The sequence below is a fragment of the Solanum pennellii genome, chromosome 5 (assembly GCF_001406875.1).
Source record: "Solanum pennellii chromosome 5, SPENNV200".
Lineage (NCBI taxonomy): Eukaryota > Viridiplantae > Streptophyta > Magnoliopsida > Solanales > Solanaceae > Solanum > Solanum pennellii.
The window spans coordinates 35,036,305-35,057,723 of NC_028641.1; the positions used below are offsets into that span (position 1 = coordinate 35,036,305).

At 32.5% G+C, this 21,419-nt stretch overlaps 1 protein-coding gene across 50 annotated transcripts in view; it reads left to right on the forward strand.

Annotated features, from left to right (window-relative positions):
- LOC107020340 overlaps positions 1-21,419 on the forward strand; it is a 42,262-nt gene that overhangs the window by 14,117 nt on the left and 6,726 nt on the right. For 15 of the 50 annotated variants that reach the window (XR_001456833.2, XR_001456832.2, XR_003578563.1 and 12 more), the window contains 13 exons: positions 240-390; positions 484-624; positions 790-873; positions 1,697-1,839; positions 2,189-2,334; positions 7,344-7,566; positions 7,667-7,804; positions 8,082-8,225; positions 9,266-9,359; positions 9,457-9,532; positions 9,797-9,859; positions 11,974-12,039; positions 15,264-15,587. Coding sequence is in view for 2 of the 50 variants with exons in the window: in XM_027917220.1 (XP_027773021.1) it covers positions 9,512-9,532; positions 9,797-9,859; positions 11,974-12,039; positions 17,853-17,986 (284 nt within the window). In the remaining 48 variants the exon portion in view is untranslated. Of the gene's footprint in view, positions 1-4; positions 123-201; positions 396-483; positions 625-789; positions 874-959; positions 1,166-1,696; positions 1,840-2,188; positions 2,905-7,343; positions 7,567-7,666; positions 7,805-8,081; positions 8,226-9,265; positions 9,360-9,456; positions 9,533-9,796; positions 9,860-11,973; positions 12,040-15,263; positions 15,588-16,379; positions 16,404-16,497; positions 16,618-17,852; positions 17,987-18,260; positions 18,316-19,742; positions 20,045-21,419 lie in introns of those variants that run through there. The other 35 variants (XR_003578557.1, XR_003578558.1, XR_003578562.1 and 32 more) reach the window with 35 other exon arrangements.

Below are 21,419 nucleotides of genomic sequence, written 5' to 3' on the forward strand. Positions count from 1 at the left end.
GGGTGGGTGGGGGAGTTTAGAAGGCTATGATTGATCCAATGGGTGGGTCACAAACAGATTTCTTGGTGATAAAAAAAGATTTTGCAGAAACTTTTGAGATCTTCAGAAGGATAGATGACAAGGTGGGTATGCTGTTATTTGAAAAAATCTTTTTTTTCCTTTAGTTTTGCCAATACTCAACTTCTTTGGCTTACCATTTAGGTTATTGGATTTCTGCTTCTGAACATGCATCTGCATAGGTACTATTGCCTACACACTATCATAAACTCCGGAGCAGTGCTGGACCAATCTATATTTTCTTTGTCTCCAAGTTCAGTGCCTTGTTTGAACTACTTGAGTTCTTCCTCACTACGAGATCTCCAAAAGGTCTTCGTGCAAGTCAACTTGCATGTATGGTAACCAACCAACCTTTTATGTTCACTCATGTTGGTGCTATCTATGTTCTCTTTTGATTGATTGAGTTTGTTGTTTTTCTTGGTCTAGGTTGTGTTATTTCAGAATAGTGGTGGATATTCAGGCAAGCAACCTCTGCATCCACAGAGCTTTCTTCTTTAGGGTACTCTCTAGATGAATCCATTCTTTAAAAGTTCTGGAAGCTTTGTGAACGCCAACTAAATATTCCAGGTAATTTTTGCTATCCCAGTCAATCAATGTTTTCTCTAAATTCTTGGCAGCTGTAGCACATATTACATCAATAGCCCCCACTCCAACTCCAAGTTCATCGTTATCTGCCCAAGCGATTTTCCTTTTTTTTTTTAAGTTTTAACTAATATCGCTTTTCGATTTCAGGTGGTTCCATGTTTCTATTTGATCGGAATTTGGGAAGTACTACAAGATTTCCGTAAAGATGGTCACTATTGGAGGAATAAGAAGGTTGGTGAAACTGTTAGTGAAACTCATGAAAAGATTCACATGCTCTATTTTCCTTAAGCTCACTTCCTCTTATCATGTTCTTGTAGGGTGCTGGTTAATTAGTATCTATTGGTGGAGTTGTCTATGTTTTTCTGTTTGCTCTTTTCAAGATCTCTAATAAAAACATGACATTGCCTGCGTTTAATAGCTAGGGGTTTTATCTATGATCTAGTTTATCACAAACATTTTTTATTTGATATCTTTACTGCTTAAAAGCAACTTCTAGGAAATCATGTTATTTTTTTAGGGGTGGGGGAGGGTGTAATAGTTTATTGATATTGTGGGGGAAAATACTCTATAAGAGAAATATACAAATATAGTTCCCTATTATTGCAAAGTTGGTTTCCATCTCTGGATAAATAAAATTACCAAATTGAATTTAAAGGAAGCCTAATGAGAGACCATGTTAAATATTCTCTCCAAGTTGTAGTAATATTTTCACAATAAGGTTACATTACTTTGGTTTTAGCGTAAAATCAAGTGAAACAACACCATTTTTTTTATTTTTGTTGATTTAATCCATGACTTCAATAAAAATGAATGTGATATCATATTCACTTTTGACCCATATGAAATAAAAAAATTAACGGGTAACTAAAAGCTGTTTTCTTTTGCTTTTCCACGATTTTAAATCTTCTGTTCTTCTGGTGAAAGAGGCATTAAAATCATTGAACTTATGTGCTACTACTGAGAGTCATGGGGAACTATAGGACTTCGTCCCTAACAAATCAAAGGGGATTGATGATGAACTCATTATCAAACTTAAATTTGTTGTCGTTGCAAGATGGATATGGTGATGACGAATACTCACTGCTTGTTGACTTGAACATGTTGTAAGAACATCAATTGTCAAGGCAAATTTCCATTGATAGCTTGCATAAAGATATTGCAGAGATTCTCAAAAACTTCAGAAGTATTGATGACGAGGTGGGTACATTTTAGTTTGAGTAATTCTTTTTCGTAGTCTTGCCAATACACAATTGCTTTAATTTTTTCATTTAGGTTATTATATTTCTTCTTCTTAACATGCGTCTGCATTTTTACTGGTGCCTACACTTTTATCATAAACTATGGCACTGTTCTTGTTTGAAATACTGAAGTCCTTCCTGACTAATAAATATCTGGAAGGACTTCGTGCAAATCAACTTGCATGTAGGGTATCCATTTTTCCTAACATCTATGTTCCACATATCTCCTATTAGTACCTGTCTCCTATCAGTGCGTTCTCTTTTCTTTTTTGGTTAATTAATTGAGTTTGTTGTTTTTCTTGGTCTAGGTTTGTGTTGGTTTTTTCAGAACAATGGTGGTTGTTTCAGGAAAGCAACCCTCGCATCCACAGAGCTAGAAGTTTTGAGGTACTCTCCAGATGAATCATTCTTCAAAAGTTCTGGAAACTTTGCTAACACCAACTACATATTCCAGGTTTTTTTTGCTCTCCAATTCATTGTTTTCTTTCGATTCGTGGCAGTTCTATACCACCAACAATCTTCAACATTACTACAATGCGTGACTTAAAAATAGTTCGAACCAAATAAAAAATTAGCCATATCATCCCTAAACAGCTTCAGTTCTTGCTGCACCTTGTGATGAAGTTTGTGACTTAATTTTCTTCTGTCTAAGCAAAACATTTTTATGTTGAAGTTGACTTCTTATGATAGCACTTTTCCCCTTTCATTTAAGAACTTTACTTGGTGCATACCCAAGGTCACTGGTGACCACAGCTAAACTTATCAGTTTCTCTTGTGCTCCACTCTTGATTATCATGGTAATAGATCTGTTTTGCTGTAAAATAAAGAATCCTTCAATTATTACCTCGGTACAAATAAAACCATATTTGCTCACAAATACTCCATGACCCACTCTTGGCCTCTACACCTTATCTATTACCACTGCCATTGATTGAGATGGTTCAGAAGACTGAGATTGTTGCACTGCTTGAGTGGGGTGAGATTTCTGCTTGCCACTCTTTTACTACTGGCGGATGTTTGTGATGAAGCAATACCCTGTTCAAAGAACAATTTAGGAAGTGTTAAAGGTATTAATATACTATAAATAAAATTTAATAGAAATCAAATGTACCTCTGAAGTCGCTGGAGGTTGGTTTGGACATGTTCTTATACCGTGAACTTTTTACTTAGAAACGGAGCAAGTCATGGTTTTTCCCCTCTTTGGAAGCTTTCTAGAACTTTGTACATCTCCAAGTTCCTTCTCTTTTTTTTTTACCAGGCCTTCCTGGCATTTTCCTAACAGGAGTTGGCTCAACTTTTGGTTTCGATGTCTTGGGCATGTTTTTTACTGGTTGTAAAAAATGTTTATAATCTTTCTTTCATATAGGTTTCCTTTTTGTACAACTTAGATTAGCTTCATCGTGATTTATAGCTGCTATTGCATGTGCACAAAGAATTCCTTTCATTCCCCAACTTCTACAAGTGCAAGTTCCTTGAATTAGGTTAACCACATGTATATATGGACTAACCTTAACTTCATACACAATATCACCATTCCAACTAATTTCCACCGTCATTGGCTTCTTTACATTTGTATTTAGCACCAACGTTGCCATTGGAGATATATATGTCATGACTCCAACTATTTACAAATGTTATCACTTTAGTGAATCTATTCGTTACCTTTTTCCTTATTTCTTCAAGCATACTGATGATAGTCTGGTGCCTAGAACACAACACCCAAGTATTAAAACTTTCATACGTATTGTTATCCACACCGTCACATTTTGAGGATGTCCTAAACAGCTTTGGACCATCTTTTAGGGTTGAAGTTTACCAAGTCATTAGAAATATGTTCGCCTAATTGTGATAATTTATCTAAGTTCTTCCTGAGTTCAACTTCAAATGTTGATCTAGCACAAGACCAAAACCTCTTACCCAGTTTGCAAGTGTATGCCTTGCACACAATCTGGAAGCAACTCCTGAACAACTAAATATAATCCCTGAAAAACTTGTGCGGTTAAAATAACTCGAAACAATAACTAAAATATATGGTGCTTGGAATCTTAAAAAATGTTAATGAGGGCATGTTTAATTAACCAAAATATTGTATTTTTTGATAATCCAATACAAGTGTGGCATCAAAATTGAACAATATGCACAACTAAGAGTAAAATCACTTAACAACTAAAGCTAAAAGGGATGAAAATACTAGCTTAAAAGAACAGTATCTAAACAAGTTAAATAACAAAGTACCACTAGAATTTCTAATTTTTTGGACTAGATAGAATGTTGTTATGATCTATCAAAAGGCCCTTAAAAAATGTTGAAATCAGTGGCTAAAAACTACTTATAACAAATCAGCTAAAAAATCACGATATCAGTAGTTAAAATTGGATGATAAGAGATAAAAACATAGGTTAAAAAAGAGATTAAATTAATAGCTAAAATTACATAAATACAATAACTAAAACTTGTTAAATCAGTAGCTAAAGAAGCTGAAAATAGCAGCTAATATTGGCTAAAAAACTGAAACCAGAGGCTAAAAGTCGTACCTTTTGCATATCACTTATAAACCAAGTCCAAGTTTCTCTACTTTCAGTTCCAACAACATTCATGCTATTAGGAACATCTGATTATTCCCATTCTTTGCAATAACAACAAGTAGCTGGACTTTAGAATATTCCCTTCAAAAAGCAACCATCTAACCCGATGCACTTTCTACAACCGTCAATGAATCCTTTTTTCAAAGCTGAAAAACAAATATAAAAGAAATGAAAGTTTGTTTCCATCATCACAGTTTTTCACTTTCACCACACAAGTGCTTCCTGGATTTGATTCAAGAAGCATATCTCTGTAGTCATAGATTCTACTAAACTCAGCAACATGATCACCCATTATATTTTTCAACACCATTTTTTTGGCCTTCAAACACACAAACTTATCAACATACTGTCCTAACCAAATCTTGTATTTCCCATCCCTTTATTCAAGGTTAAGAAACAATTCTACTTTTATAGTACTTGGCCAAGAACTTAGAGTTGCACATTTGTTGGTATTGGTCCTATAACACTTATGTCTAGGATTGTAGGTTTTTATGATGAAATCAGAAGATTTGATATCTTTTATTGCATAAAGTATCCAAGGACAACAATTAACTTTGCATTTTACTCTGACCGTTGTTTGATCATTATGGATATTGTCCAGTTGACAACCTCTCTCAATTGCATACTTGATCAAAGCTTCTTTGAATTTTTTCACATTCTTAAATACCATATTAAGTTGCCACACAACTTTTTTCCATGTTGGATCATATGAGACTCTTGTCCTTCTTTCTTGCCCTTAAGATGTCAGATATTTCAACATCTTTTTACCCTCACTTTCACTTTCAAAGCTTTCAGCATCAGAACTTTCGTAAAAAGGCTTTTCACTAATCTTACCAATAAAATTTTCCTTGGGTTTATCAATGTCTTCAAAACCAGGATCTATACCAACTTCACCAGAAAACACTCAACAATTTTTTCTCCTTGGCTCTTTTTTTATTCAAATATGCTTTCAAATCTTCTTAACTATATTCAGCTCTTCATGATTATCACTCCCATAACCATCCTCGTTACTATAAAAATCAACAATTTCACCAGTTTTAGCATCACTATGCACAATAATTTCTACTTCATCTTCCTCCGAATCTTCATCTTCACTAGAAAACTTAGATTCATCTTCAGCTTCATTTGTGTTTTTGCTGCCATTTTCTATCAGATTTGATTGTTGGATCCCGAAAATTTGATCTCTACCATCAATAAGTGTTATTTCTTTACCTAAAGGTGCATTGGGACCTTCACCAACTTTGTTGGTAGATTCTTTATTCGGTCTATCTACTTCATTGCATGTTGTCTCAAAAGACTCATTGATCACATGTGTTGTTCTGATAAAAACTTTCCCTTTATGGAAGATATGAATGTTCATAGTACCCCCAGCAACCAACAAATTGGATAAGACCAACAGATGCCTATCTTTAACCAATTCTACCATATTGACAACTTGAGCAGCACCAATATATATTTTTTCTATATTGGTAACCCCAAAATCCCAGCAATAGTCATTCACTTCCGGAATAGACAAATTGTTTATATCAACATTGAAGGCATATTCTTTTTCCCACCAATATAAGCAGGTCCTACCTCACTCACAAGTATACCACCGACGTGAAACCTCAAATTTACGTACTTAGTATCCATTACCTTAGAAAAATTGAAAACTCTGCAAAGTTTAATAAGCCAACTATTGTTCATGAAATCGGTAGCTAAAAATCGCCATCTCATGAGTAAAGAAAGAGTACCTTACGTAATCAATTTCTCCTAAAACCTAAAAAATATACAAATTCGTTAATATTTTGAGACAAAAATAAGAACCCTAACATTTTTTGACAAATGAGTAACTCACCTTCAAACCATGATGAATTTTTTGAATTAATAGTGAAAGCCCTAATTTTACTCAAAATATTCACACATCAAGAGACAGCTGAGAAATAGAGAAAGATGATTCTACATGTTGAAGGTTAAACTTTAATCTTTTGCCATGGTGGAATTTGTTTCCATGTGGAAATCTATGTGGCATTTAAAAAAATAAATTGAGAGAGAGAAATACACACACTGTCACATTTTAATTGAGGTGCGTTTCTCAAAATAAAGTGTAATAGTTTGGGTGTGTTTCTCACACTTTCAATAGTTTGAGTATGAAATTCAAAATAAATGTAAAGTCTAGGTGTGTTTTAACCACTTGTCTCTTTATTTATTGAAGAAACTTGAATTAGAATTAAGATGTCATGTAGTCCTGATATGTACTCTCTCGTTAGATTGCCATTAAAGCCCTATGTCTAAGTTTAATTGTTTCACCGGGAAAGGGCCAAAATTGTAGCTCCTCACCTACGCAAATTGGTAATCATTGTTGTTGGGAAATTGGTTGCTGCTGACACAGTTCCTATTCTGTTTTCAACTAAGAGAATATAGGATCTTCTAAGAAAAAATTAGGAGCATTTTAAATATACTTCTTTTTGTATATTTCCACATTGGTCTCAACCATGCTCCAGTACCAATCTTGCAACAATATTAGAGTATTGGTGCAAAGAGATGGTTCTTTAACTTGCTAATCGTTCATGAATCTAGTGTTTTTAAGATCGAAAAATATATCAACATGGTTGATTGGTCAAATCAGCTAGTTGGCCTGCTCCATTTGATATCTCTTTTAAGACATTGACTTCCCAAGTATATGGGAAGGGTATTCGTGTAGCATTTTGATCGCTTTTGGAGCCACATGGATAGCTACAATCAAAGGCCTTCTCTGAAACAACACCATTTTTTTCTTTTTATTGATTTAATCTGTGACTTCAATCAAAATGAATGTGATATCATATTCACTTGCGACCTATATGAAATAAATATTTTTGAACTGGTAACTAAAAGTTGTTTTCTTTTGCTTTTCAAGGATTTTAAATCTTCTGTCTTGGTGAAAGACGCATTTTTTTAGAATGGTGAGAAAGAAGCTCGTAGAATCTTGTGTAAAAGCATTGAACCCCTGTGCTACTGCGAGTCGTGGGAAGTTACAGGACTTCGTCCCTAACAAACCAAAGGGGATTAAAGATGAGCTCATAATCAAACTTAAATTTGCTCTAATAGAAGTTGTTGTATGTGCCCTTAACAAATTGAAGGTGACTGTTATACTGATGCAACTTCGTCAAATATGCAATTATTGTTGTTGCAAGATAGTGATGGTGATGATGAATACTCACTGCTTGTTGACTTGAACAGGTTGTATGAACTTCAATTGTCAAGGAAAATTTCCATTGAAAGCTTGCATAATGATATTGCAGATATTCTCAAAAACTTTAAAAGTATTTATGATGAGGTGCAGAGATTCTCAAAAACTTTAGAAGTATTGATGACGAGGTGGGTACATTGTAGTTTAAATAATTCTTTTCGTAGTCTTGCCAATACACAACTGCTTTATTTTTATCATAAACTATGGCACAGTCCTTGTTTGAAATATTTAAGTCCTTCCCGACTAATAAATCTCTGGAAGGTCTTCATGCAATTCAACTTGCATGTATGGTATCCATTTTTCCAAGCATCTATGTTCCACATATCTCCTGTTACTACCTATCTATTGTCAGTGCCTTCTATTTTCTCTTTTGGTTAATTGAGTTTGTCGTATTTCTTGGTCTAGGTTTCTGTTGTTTTTCTAGAACAATGGTGGCTGTTTCAGGAAAGCAACCTTTGCATCCATAGAGTTAGAAGCTTTGGGGTACTCTAGATATATCCATTCTTCAAAAGTTCTGGAAACTTTGCTAATGCCAACTACATATTCCAGGTGGTTTTTGCTCTCCCGTTCATTGTTTTCTTTCAATTCGTGGCAGTTCTATACCACCATCAATCTTCAACATTACTTCAATACAAATAATTGTTTTTTCGTACAACTATCTTTAAAGGAAATCTTCCAAAAACTATATGTGATCATCTTTCTAACTTGGAAGGGCTTTACCTCCCGAAAAGTTCCCTAGATGGAGTTATTCCACAATTCTTAGAAAAATGCAGAAAGCTTTCAGGTGGTTTTTACTCTCCCATTCATTGTTTTCTTTCAATTCATGGAAGTTCTAGCTCACATGTTACTGTTGTATGGAGGAATATCATATGGCTCTAATGGTATTTTATTTAAACTGTAGAGAAGCCTGCATCTTGAACAATTAATTTTGGTATCGTTATTTATTGAAGAAACTTGAATTAGAATTGAGATGCCATGTAGTCCTCATCTCTATACTTTCTCGTTAGATTGTCAATAGATCCCCATGTCTAACTTCAATTGTTTCAACAGAAATGGGCCAAAGGTACCTCACCTACGTTACTTGGTAATACTTGTTGTTAGGAAGTTTGTTACTGAGGTGTATTCTGTTTTCAACTAAGAGAATATAGGAACTTCTATGAAAAAAATAGGAGCTATTCAATAAGGCTTGGGCTCTTCCGTTTCCAAAGATTGTGGATCTCGCATTCGTATTTCCTTGTTGGTCTCAACCAATCTTGCAATAGTATTAGAGCATTGGTTCAAAGAGATCGATCTTTCACTTGCTAATCGTTCATGAATCTAGTTTTTTTAAGATTTAAAACATATCAATATGGTGGAATGGTAAAAACAGCTATTTGTCCTTCTCCATTTGATGTCTCTTTTCAATTAATAACTTCCAGAGTATATGGGAAGGGCATTCGTGTAGCATTTTTGTTGTGATTGCTTGCTTCAAGTCCTATTTAACCGATTCTAATTAGATTTTAGTTTCTCACTCTTGAGTCTTTTTTGTGTATATCTATTGAGGTGGTTTACACTTGTTGATTATTGGACGTTCATTCATTTATTTGCAGATGTTCTTGAAAGCCTTGGAGCAACTTTGAATGTTGCTAAACCAACAAAAGGTTCAAGTGCGGCTAAATTTTGACTGGGGTTGTAGGCCTTGCTGTGAGTATTGTTCACATGGCAAATAAATTTCTTGTTATGTTTTGTTTTTATCCATATATATGTTAATCTTACTAATGATCTAATCTCAATTGGTCAGGCTGCAAAAGGAGCAAGAATTGTTGGTGCTTCAAGGATAATTGGTGTTGATTTAAATGCTAGCAAAATTGAGCAAGGTAATTAACTTGTGCCTTACACATTCTTGATCATTTATTTTATAATTCTTCCCTGCAACTTGTCTAATAATAGCAATGCAGCTAATTCGTCAATTAATTCACCAGCTAGTTGTTGTTGTAGGATTGGTACGAGGATCGTATAGTGACTTTCAAAAACATTAGAACTATTGATGTTCAATATTATATCAATTGTACAATGTGCTTTGTTCAGAACTTTTTAAGTACACTAAGACACATTCTAATCTGCATCGTCTCGTGATGCAGGTTCGGTCCTCAACATTCAAATTACGTGGACATCAATTCCCAATCCGTATTAGCAATACCTTGGTGAGTCCTCATTCTTCAAGAACGATTAACATGTTTTATAGTCAATCTACCATTTTAGTTTCAGTTTTTGTAGAGTTAGTTGGGAGCATGTCCCAACATTTCTAGTCAGTTAGAGACTTTTATTGAGACATATTTTTTGTCACGCCGCGAGGTTATCCTAAGGATTGGCACATCATAAGCATAATAGATCAACACCTTAAAAGCCTAAACCTAAAAATCTAAACCCCTAAGAAACCCTAAACCTTACGGATAAACCCTAAACCCTATGAAATCAAAAACCCTAAAAATGCCTTTAAAACACTAAGCCTAAAACAAACCTTAAAAACCGTAGCCCCAAAAAAGTCCTAATCCCTAAACCTAAGCACCCTTAAATCGTAAAAAGTCGTTAAAACCCATTTGAAAACCCTAAACCTAAAAAAAATTTCTAAACTTAAAAAATTCTAAAAAAACTTAAGTCCTAAACCTTAAACCTTAAAAAACTCTGAAATAATAGACCTAAAGTCCAAGATCATAAGAAACCCTAAATGTTGAAATCTTACCCAAACAAACCCTAAAACCTCCCTGCTAAACCTCAAGTCTAACCCCAAGAAACCCTAAAGCTTAAAAAAAAAACTCAAAAAACATTTGAAGGTCGTAAACCCTAAACGGTTAAAACCATATAAAAATTCTAAGCCCTTAGGACCCCTTAATCGTAAAAAATCATAAAAATTATAAGCCCCCTTTAAAACCCTAAACCTAAAGATTTCTCTAAATCTCGAAAAACCTTAGAAAATCTTCAACCCTTAAAAAATCGAAACTTGACAAATCCTAAATGTTAAATCCTACACCCTAAGAAACTCTATATCCATTACTCAAAACTATAGGGCTAAATCCAGTCCCTAGACACTATGAAATACTAAGAAAACCTAAACCCTCAAATCCTATAAAATCCCTTAAACTATAATTTCCCAAAAAAAACACAATAAATCCCTTAAAACCTTAAGACCTTAAGAAAAAACCTAAACATAAAATCCTAAGTATCTGTAAATCTTAAGAAATCGAAAATCTAAAAAAAATCTAAGAAACCCTAAAAACAGTTGAAACACAATCATAAAAATCATAAACTCTAAAAAATCTTAAGCCCTTATAAACACTAAAAAAATCAAAAAAAAAATCTTTAAACCCAAAATTCTAAGCCCTAAACCTTAAACCAAGAAACCCTAACATATGCTAAGAAATTCAAGAAAAACTAAATCGTAAACGCTAAGAAACTTTAAAACCTTAAATTCTTGTAAACCCTTATACCCTAAAACCTAAGATCCTAAACCCTAAACCTAAACCTAAACCCTAAGAAACCTTATACCCAAGAAACCATAATACCTTAGACCTTATGAAACCTTAAAAAACATTTAGAACCTCTAAAAACCTTAAACCTAAAAAAATCTAAACCCTAAAGATCACTTACTAAACCTAAACCCTTAAAAACCTTTAAAAAACTTCAAAACCCATAAAGCTAAGAAACGCGAAATCCCAAACTCTAAACCCTGATTCGTAAACCATTTAAAACCAAAACCTTATCCTAAGAAAACCCTAAATACAAAAAAAACACTAAGAAATCCTGAACCCTAAAGAACAACGGAAATAAACCTAGGATTTCTTAAATGCTCACCTCAGACCTTAAGAAACTTAAATCCTAAACCTTAGGGATAAACCCCTAAGCCTTTTGAAACCCTAAGAAATCCTAAATACTAAGAAAAAATTAACATTAAAAAGGCCTTAAAACCTTTAAAACTCCTAAAACTAAAATTCCTAAAACAAACCTTAACAATTCCTTAATCTAAAACCCTAATCCCTAAGAACTCCTAAACCGTAAAAACAATAATGATTCTAAAGAATCTTTAGAAATTCTAAATAAACAAACTCTTAACCTAAAAACCCCTAGAAACACATGAGCTCCGAATCCTAACCTAAAAACCTTTAACCAATTACCTAAACCCTTATTTAAATCGTATTTGCATTTCATCATTTTTCAATATGCTTGTTCGTTATATATATTTGTTCAGCTTTATCCTATCAAGTATGTCAGTACTTTAGGTACTAACACATTCTCTACGCTACATCTTCTCTTGATGTAGGTCAGGTCCTCAACATTCAAATCATATGGTGATCAGGGAATTGATTCGTATTCAACAATATTAGTGGTAAGTCCTTGTTTTTCGAGGACTATAGACATGTTTTATATTAAGTTTTCTATTTTAGTTTTAGTTTTGCTAGTGTTAGTTGGGGGCATGTCCCAACATCTCTAGTAAGTTGGAGGCTTTAATGATATGGTTTTTGTAACGCCCCGAGGTTACCCCCTTGACGTAACACGGGACCTAGGATCACGTGACCCCAAGGTAACCTTGAATTGGCATATTGGATCATCTGCTTAGAAAACCTTTAAAATCCTAAACTTAAGAGATCAGAAACTCGTAAGAAACTCTAAATCAATAAACCCTAAACCCTAAGAAACATCAAACCCTAAACCTTAGGGGAAAATCCTAAACCCCAATCCTTATGAAACACTAAGAAACCCTAAACCCTAAAAACACCATTAAAAACACTAAACCTGGAAAAAAAAATCCTAAACCCCCCAAATTTAAAATCCTAATCCTTAAGAACCTCTAAATCCTTAACTCTAAATCATAGAGTCAAACACTAAACACTAAAATAAAAGAACCTAAAATTGTAATACCCCAAAAAACACAATAAATCCCTTTAAGGCCCTAATCCCTAATAAAACCCTAAACTTATAATCACATGCACTAAATCTTAAAAAGAACTATTAAACCCTAAAAATATTTAAAACCCTCAGAATAAATATTATAAACCTTAAAAAATATCATAAACCCTAAATACTTTTAACTCAACCCTAAACCTTAAAACGTATACCTTAGGGCCTAAACCCTAAACAGAGAAACCCTAAAAAAATCTTAAAACCCCTAAAAACCTTTTACAATCCTAAACCTAAAAAGCCCTTAAGAAAATCATAATCCCTTAGAAATCTTTAAATGTAACCCCTAAGCGATAAACTCAAAAGAAATCTTTAAATGTATAACCCTAAGCAAACCAAAAAAACACTAACATACGCTAAGAAACTCGGAAACTCGGAAAAAACGCTAAATTGTAAAAATAAGTCATAAATCTACTTGTTTTTCAGGAAAATATTTTCAATGGAAGACATTTTCCTTACCTTGAACCCCCCCCCCTCCCTTCCCCCCTCCCCCAAAATCCTAATCCCTAAACTCTAATTTCCTAAGAACCCCTAAAACATAAAAGAATCTTAAAAATCTTGAAAACCCTTTTTTAAATTCTAAACCAAAAAACCTTATAAACCTACAAAATTCTACAAAATATAAAGTCCTAAACCTTAAACCTTAAAATCCTTTGAATAAAAAACCTAGACCTAAAACCCTAAATCTTAAGAAACCCTAAATGCTAAACTGTATATCCAAAGAAATCCTAAATCCTTCACCCTAATCCTTAGGGCTAAACCCAAGAAGCTCTAAACCTTAAGAAATATAAAAAAAAAACCATAAACTTATCTTAAGCTTAAATCCCAAGTAACTATAAATCTTAAAAAAACCTAACATAACTCTAAAAATATTTAAAAACCCTAAACATGAAAATCATAAACCTAAAATAATTCATAACCCGAAAAAAATCTTAACCAAAATTCGACACCTACCTTAAACCCTTTAGGGCCTAAACCCTAAACATAAGAAACCCTAAAAAGCACTTAAATGACTTGAAAACCTTTTAAGAGCCTAAACCTAAAAAACCCTTGAGAAAATCATAAGCCTTATAAACTCTAGAAAACCTCAGAAAAATCTTTACAGCTAAAGCCCTAACATATGCTAAGAAACTCGAAGAAACACTAAATCGTAAACCCTAAGAAATTCTAAACTAAAACCATTATAAATCCTAAGCTCTAAGAAACTCTAATACCCTATAACCTAAAACCTAAAACCTAATATCCTGAATCTTAAACCCAAAGAAACATTATATGTAAGAAACCCTAAACCTTAAAAACAATAATGATCCTAAAAAATCTTAAAATCCTAAATAAAAAAAAATCTTTAACCTAAACAAATCCTAGAATAACATAAGCTCTAAGCCCTAACCTAAAAACCCTTAACCAAATACCTAAAGCATTATTAATCATGTTCAGATTATATCATTGTTCAGTATGCTTTGTTCAGTTATATATATTTGTTCAGCTTTATTCTATAATTCATTCTCAGTATCTTTCAAGACACATACTCTATGATATATATATATATATATANTATATATATATATATATATATTTGTGTGTGTTCAGAAAAATAAAGAGGGAGATAGTGACGATTCATCACTGATTTTGGATGTAATTTGCACTAATCAATATGTTTGATTTTAATTATCAATAGAACATGTTATTGTCAGGCAATTTTATCGGTAAAAGACCACCACTAACTTGTGATAATTAAGATTAAAGGATATAAATGATAAGAAAAACCAAGTTAATTATATATATAAATTCATATTAACTATAAAAATTATAGTAGTACTAGATTTATAGTAATAAAAACATGATAAACCCATTTTATGTATAAAAAAAATAGAGTAACTTTTATACACACAACAACACCCTTCGGGGTGGCCCAGTGGTTTGAGCTTGGGACTTCTATGTTGGAGGTCTCAAGTTCGAAACCCCTTGCCAACGAAAGCAAGGGGTTTGCCTTCTGGGTCGAGCTCGTCGCACCAGGCTTGGCTAGTGCGGGTTACCTCTTCTATATGGCTTGCGAGCTATTGCATAGAAGCGGGGGTTTACCCTGTGCGCACCCAAAAGGGTAGCAGCTACGGGTTTCCCTTGTCGTCAAAAAAAAAATACACACAACAACAAATTGATTACACTGAGAAATATGAAAATTTATTTGAATGATTTATTACTATAAAACCTATGGAGTAATTTTATTGATACAAATAAAATTTAAACAAAAGATAAATTTCAAATTGAAGAACCTTTTCAAATATTAACTCATATAAAATTAAATTCAAAAACATAAATTTTCAAAATTGAATAACCTTTTCAAATATTTCCTCCAATATAAGTCCTAACAAAAACTTAGGGAAGATTATATTTAAAAAAAAAAAAACTACTGAGGTTTTCCATTTTACCCCCTTCCCAAAAGGACAAGCAAAACCTTATCTGATGGTTAGGTAGTTCATTCACTTTCGTCTTCTCATTCTCTGCATAAAATTTCCAATAAAATATGACAAAACCAATTAAACCCAAAAATCAGTTTGATTTTGAATGTTTACTACTTTCAAACCTATTTCTCAAATTCGAGAAAATTAGTCTATACAGTTTCTTTCAATTGACATCAGTTTCGTTCTACAGGGTGACGTATGTATTTGGGTTATGTAAGGATGATGAAACCTTTGATCTTGGATGAATCCAAGCTCCCTAACTCTCTGATAACTTATGAATGTCTCGAAAATATGAATCTGGTCTACTTATATAGTGTATTATGTTAATTTTAAAATGTATGTATCTTGTAGAGATTATTATCTTTTGAGGATTATGTTTACTTTGAGAAACATATTGTCCTTAATACTAAAATAGTGCAAACTGTATAAGCTGAAGTTACGTGAATAGATTAAATTATCTTTTTTGGTATTTGTTATTATATATATATATAGAGAGATTGTTGTGTGTGTGTTATTGGCGCTTGACTCCTATGACCTTGTATTTGACATTCCTTTAGACTACTCATATTAGGAATTGACAATTTTTTTATGTGTAATTCACAATATCATTTTCTCAATATTATTAGGATATTTTCTTTTAACATGATCTATAAGGGTAATGAATACATATCCCAAATAGTCTACATTTTGTTTCTTTCCTTCACGAGATGAACTTGAAGATCAATATATACTTTATGTAAAGTAGTTTGACAGTTGATACTAAAAACAACAAATATTGTTATGTTTTGTTTGAAGGATTGCGCTAGACTGTTTGTTGGAATTTTTTGATATAGCCTTAATATATATGATCATTCAGGGGAAAGCAATTGGTATAAGGAAATACATGTCCCAAGCGTAGTAGATTAACATAAAAAAGCTCATTGAATTCTTAAACAATTGAAGAAGAAAGCTTTAGCTGCACGTTGTTTTTTCAGCCATTGGACGGCAAGGAAATGTAACTAAAATGTTGAATCAATGATGTTCTTAGTAAAAAGAACAAAATAATACCTTTTGTTAGGTTGATGAATCATTGTCACTTATTCCTATAAGCTTCACTAAGGATATGAAAGTTGCAAGAGGAATAAGTCTGCAACTTTCATCTGCCATAATAGTTGTTTGATTTACATTGAGGTCTCGGTCCCGGTAAGGTTCTAAAAATCATACTGCAGTAAGATATTTTAATCTTTATATGTATCTAGTTTATTATATGCTCAGATATTCATTCTAATAACTAATTTTCATGTTCTTTTTTGTGCTTAAATATTAGACGAAGAATGACGAGCTCGAATGAAATGTCTCAGACTAATAGTGTTCATAATTAATTTATCTTAATCTATTTGAAATTGAAGAATGTATAAGTGATCTATCTTATTTTTTTCATTTAGAAATTCACAATATAGATGCTGACGAAGCCTTGTCGAAATTTTTTCATAAAGCACCATGGTATATTCATTTATTGTCTCTACAATTTAAGACATGAATATTTGCAACACCGAGAATCTTGCAAATAAATGTAATATAAGAGAAATAGAGTTTAAATTAATTTAATCTTTTTGTTTATGGTAAATCTTTAGGTTTGACTTCTTTTGTTAATACTATATTAGTGCATTCACACGAATAAAAAAACTTACTAAGAAAATTAGTTAAAGAGTTTACCATAAGGTAACTCTATTTGTATTTATATTTATCCACAAATGTTTATTTCAAATTTATTCTGTGTTCAAATTATATGCTATGTTTGACTAATGTTGATATTATTTGTTCCAAATAGTGGAAAGCATATGCTTCCAATTAGTGGGTGATGAGAAAAATCTTTAGTTTTATGATTGTGTAGATCATTAAGCTTAAGCAATTGTAAATTTAATGTTCTTTACATGCTAAAACTCACTATATGTGACAGTGTAAATTAATAAATAAATGATGATGGTGGTGTGTTTATTATAGTTAATTTAGCTCAAGGACCAAATTTTTATTTACCAAAGAGAGGATTTCAACATCCTACTAACAAAGACAAAGAAAAAGATAAAACAAAAGGAAATGACTATGACTATTCTATCAAACTAAAGACTAAATTTGAAAACTAGTTGAGGAAGTGACTGACTCCCTCTAGAACACCTGCTTCTTCGACTCTCTATCTTCTCCACCAGCCGATGCAGATGTAGCTTCTCAAGTGTGTAACTCTACATGTCTATTTGATTTTTTTATTTCCGAATAGTTGGGTTTTTTTTTGTTTGTTGACACGATGAAAATGAGAGGATGAAGGCTTTTTTTTTCACTGAGTGAAGTGCGTTAAGGCAAAAATGACGTCTCAGTTCTGTTTTCACTATGTATGTTTAGATATAGAGCTCACATTGTTGCCCATAATTTCATATGACATACTTCCCACTTCTTCTTTTTTGTCCATTCTAACTTTGCTATTTAATGAATTGTTCGTTTCCTTCCAATCGAGGAGTTTAATATAAAGGATTTGTTGTAGTGGTGTTGATTGTATGTTTTCTTATTGAACTTTTAGTTATGATTTTTTATGTGTTAATTTGCCCTTCATCCCTATTGATTGATTGTCTATAGTTAGACTCGAGTACCAAGATGCTCCAAAAAATTGTGAGTCATTCTTTTCATAACTAGCTTAGTATACTTTCTATTAAATCCACATATGTTTGTTTAGTCATTCTAATTCTTTTAACATATGCTTACTGTGAATCCAATTTTGTGCGCACTTACTAATGCGACGATGTTCCAGTTATTGTCTCAGAATAGTGAAGATGGTAATGTTGAAAGATTTGACTTCATCATAGTTGATGAAGAGAATAAGTCATTTGAAGGCATTTCTTTTAATTCCTTCTTTGGAGAGGGAACTGGAATATTTCGTTATAAGTAAGTGGCAACAATACCATTTTATCAATTTTCATGCATCATGTTTATTTTCCTTTTTTTTTTTGCTTTCTATTGTTTTTGTATTGGTCCATATAAATAGAATAATATATGTTGATAGTACATGTTGCTCTGTTCTTTTTGTTCATGGGTAGTCTAAAGATAACTTATTCTAATGTTTAAAAATTTGTTTTGATTAGTTTATGATTTTTCGTTTTCTATTGAATTACTTTTTTCTTTGAATGTTGCTCCTTGTAATATTTTTTGACATACAAAGATGAGGAACCTACTTGATACGATCTTGCAGGAAAAAAGATTAAGAATAAAGAGAGGTAAAGTAAGTTTATTCAATTCTTATTAATATACAATTTGTGGCTGACTATGAACTAGTTGTTTCATATTTCGTAGATAAGATATACCTATTTAGTTCTCATTAGTAATAATTGCATATGAATTTCTCTATCACTAGTTTGCCTTCATTTTCTCTAGTCTCATAAAAGATTATTTCCCTTTATGTGTTGTATGTATACTACATACTACTTGTTTGAATAACTGAAAGAGTATTTATATGTAAAATCTCAACTCTTTCTTTTCTATCTTTTGCAATTACTTGATTTCGTGAACAAATGAATCTAATAAGAATGGGAGCTTCAAAGTTGGTCTAGACTAATTAATAAATTCAAAGTGCATTTTCTAAAATTAAAATTAAGAATATTACCCATTTTTATTTTATCCCATACCCGTCACTAACCCACCCCCTCACTTTTTTTTCATCCTTCTTCTTCACCATTCCTAGCTCTTCAATGTTCATTTTTTTCATCTCCATATTTTCCAATTACGTTCACCATCCAAATTCCTTTCATCGTAACTCTCAAATCACCGCTGAAGCTTCATTACTAGATTCTCCAAAAAACCAACAAACAACTGAATCACCACTTCGCCATCACTTTCTTCCTGAAAACACCATAAATAGTGAGCTTCGAAGCTCTTAAATGGAGCAACAAAACAGCAACAATCGACCTGTTTATCTTCCTTTCACGTCTTATTTGGTAAACCTCCAACACCGGAGAGAAAAAGGATTTACCATCACTGCCTTCGTCTTCAAAAAAATTCAAAAGCAAAAAAAAAATCACTGATTCTGCCTCCGCAAAGTCTGGTAAACTAGCAAGTTTTTTTTTGCTTCGGTGAAAATCGATAATATTTATATGTGTGAAATTGATGTCGATAATAAGATGGTGGTGTTGGGTTTTGTGGATTACTACAGATATTGTGAAATTGCAGTAGTTTATAGAGTTAAAGGTGAAGATGGAGGAAAAAATGATGCTTTAATGGAGAAGAATCTATAATGGCAAAGACAACAAAATAAAAGAATAAAGTTAAAAAAAATTTGGCCAATTAATTTATTCATATATTTTAATATAAGTTAATATATTAAGAAATAGTATTTAAAATATTTATTATATGTTGACCAATAAAAATATGTCATGTGTGTGATTTTATAATATATTTTTTCCTTTTTAATTCCTTCACACGCTATTAGGAGAGTAAACTCACTCTCTTTGTCATGTCATCCCTAGGGTGGTTTTTTTAATTCATTCCAAAGATGTTAAGGGGGGTATTTAAACGCCCGTGTAGGTTTAGTTTAAAGTGAGTTTTCGACCAAGTTCAGAGGGGGTTTTATATATTTTCCCTAAAATTAATAAGAATTTTCATGCCTATATATCATGTTTATAACATTGAAGTGAGATATTATTTTAAGTGATAGGGTATACACCTATATTTGTTGATCTGGAGCCTGCTATTGTGGATGAAGTTAGGATTGGACATTCATGTAACTCTTCCATCTTTTGCGGAATATTTTCCTAAATAAGGAACCTATTTCTTAGAGATTGTTTAAAATATGTTCTTTTTAATAGTATAATTGTATTTCATCTTATTGGTATAAGTTGGCAAATACATGTAGTATCAATTGGATAAGAATATTTTTTTTATAACATGATAAGTTCAGTTTTTGTATTTAACTATGAAAATTTATATGGATAATGGTTGTTTTTTATGTGAGTATTTGAATAGATTATTACTATTTTCTAGTCATTGATGTTAGAAAACTATTGCAAAAGGTAATTTGGTTCCTATGAGGACTTATAATGAATGTCTTTGTTGTTGCGACCAAAGGTTATTAACGACTGAATTTTCAATTAGCGAAGGAAAAAATTGATCTCTATAAAGAGCTACTGTAACACTCCGAAAGTCTAAGACGTGTTCTAGAGCCTAACATAGGTGTCAAAAGGTTTAGACATTGTTTTAAGGTCATAAATAATGAATATAAGTCATTTAGGAAGTTTGGAAATCAAAACGTGTCACGGCCGGGGAGCACCCCCTAGAAATAACATAGCGTAGTTGACCTCTCGTAGGTCTTATACAAGCTCATAGTTATCATTCATCACATTTTCATAGGTAAATTTAGCGTAAAATTTAAAACTTTCTGAGCACATCATATGCTAGAACATCACTTCCATTATATATAAAATATCATAATACAGAGTTAGACATTAAGTCTCTTTGCCATCTTAGACTCGACATCATTAGATTACATTAGGGACACAGACCTTATAACGTAGAAGATTAACTAAACTATTACTTCACTTTACATAAACATAATGTAGGGAATCCTTGAAACATAAGGATCCCTTTTCTTGAGCTTGGGAAACACATATCAAGCCCTTCACCTTACAGACATCCTTCAAGCATCCATAACATGGAAACAAGAGACCTGGTTTTTTTGGGACACATAGTCTATTACAGACGCATTAAAAAAAGACTTTTCGAAGCACGGAATCCCAAAATGGAATCATTGGATTGGGGAATTGCTGCGATTCTTCCTGAATAGCGCCGCTCCCAATTTTCCAGAGACATATGTTTCATATAAAAAGTAAAGAAGACTGGTGTTAGTACAAGAATGCACTACGTATGACAACCATGCAAAAACACGCACTTAAAAGGGACATCTTACTTGAAACCATGCATCATGCCTTTTTCTGAAAACTTCATAAATCTTGATTCAATGTGCATCATACAATTCACATACTTCATTTAGACATGTATAATAGTCCTAATATCCCATAAAAACATACATTACATTTAAGACATATTTTCCATCACTCTACAGTAACTATCATTTCCTTACAGTGACCTCTTTTTCACTTTACAGTGAACTTTCTTCATTTTAACTCCTTGACTTCCCAAGTAACCCTCTAGTGACACTTGGTGCAATGTATAGATAATGCCCATGATACCATCCACACTAAAGTACCACTTTAAAACCACAAGGTAATCATATATACACCCTCATTACCAAACAAATATACATATACATAGAGGCATAACATATCATAATAGCACAACTTTACGTACAACTCAACATAATGCATACCCC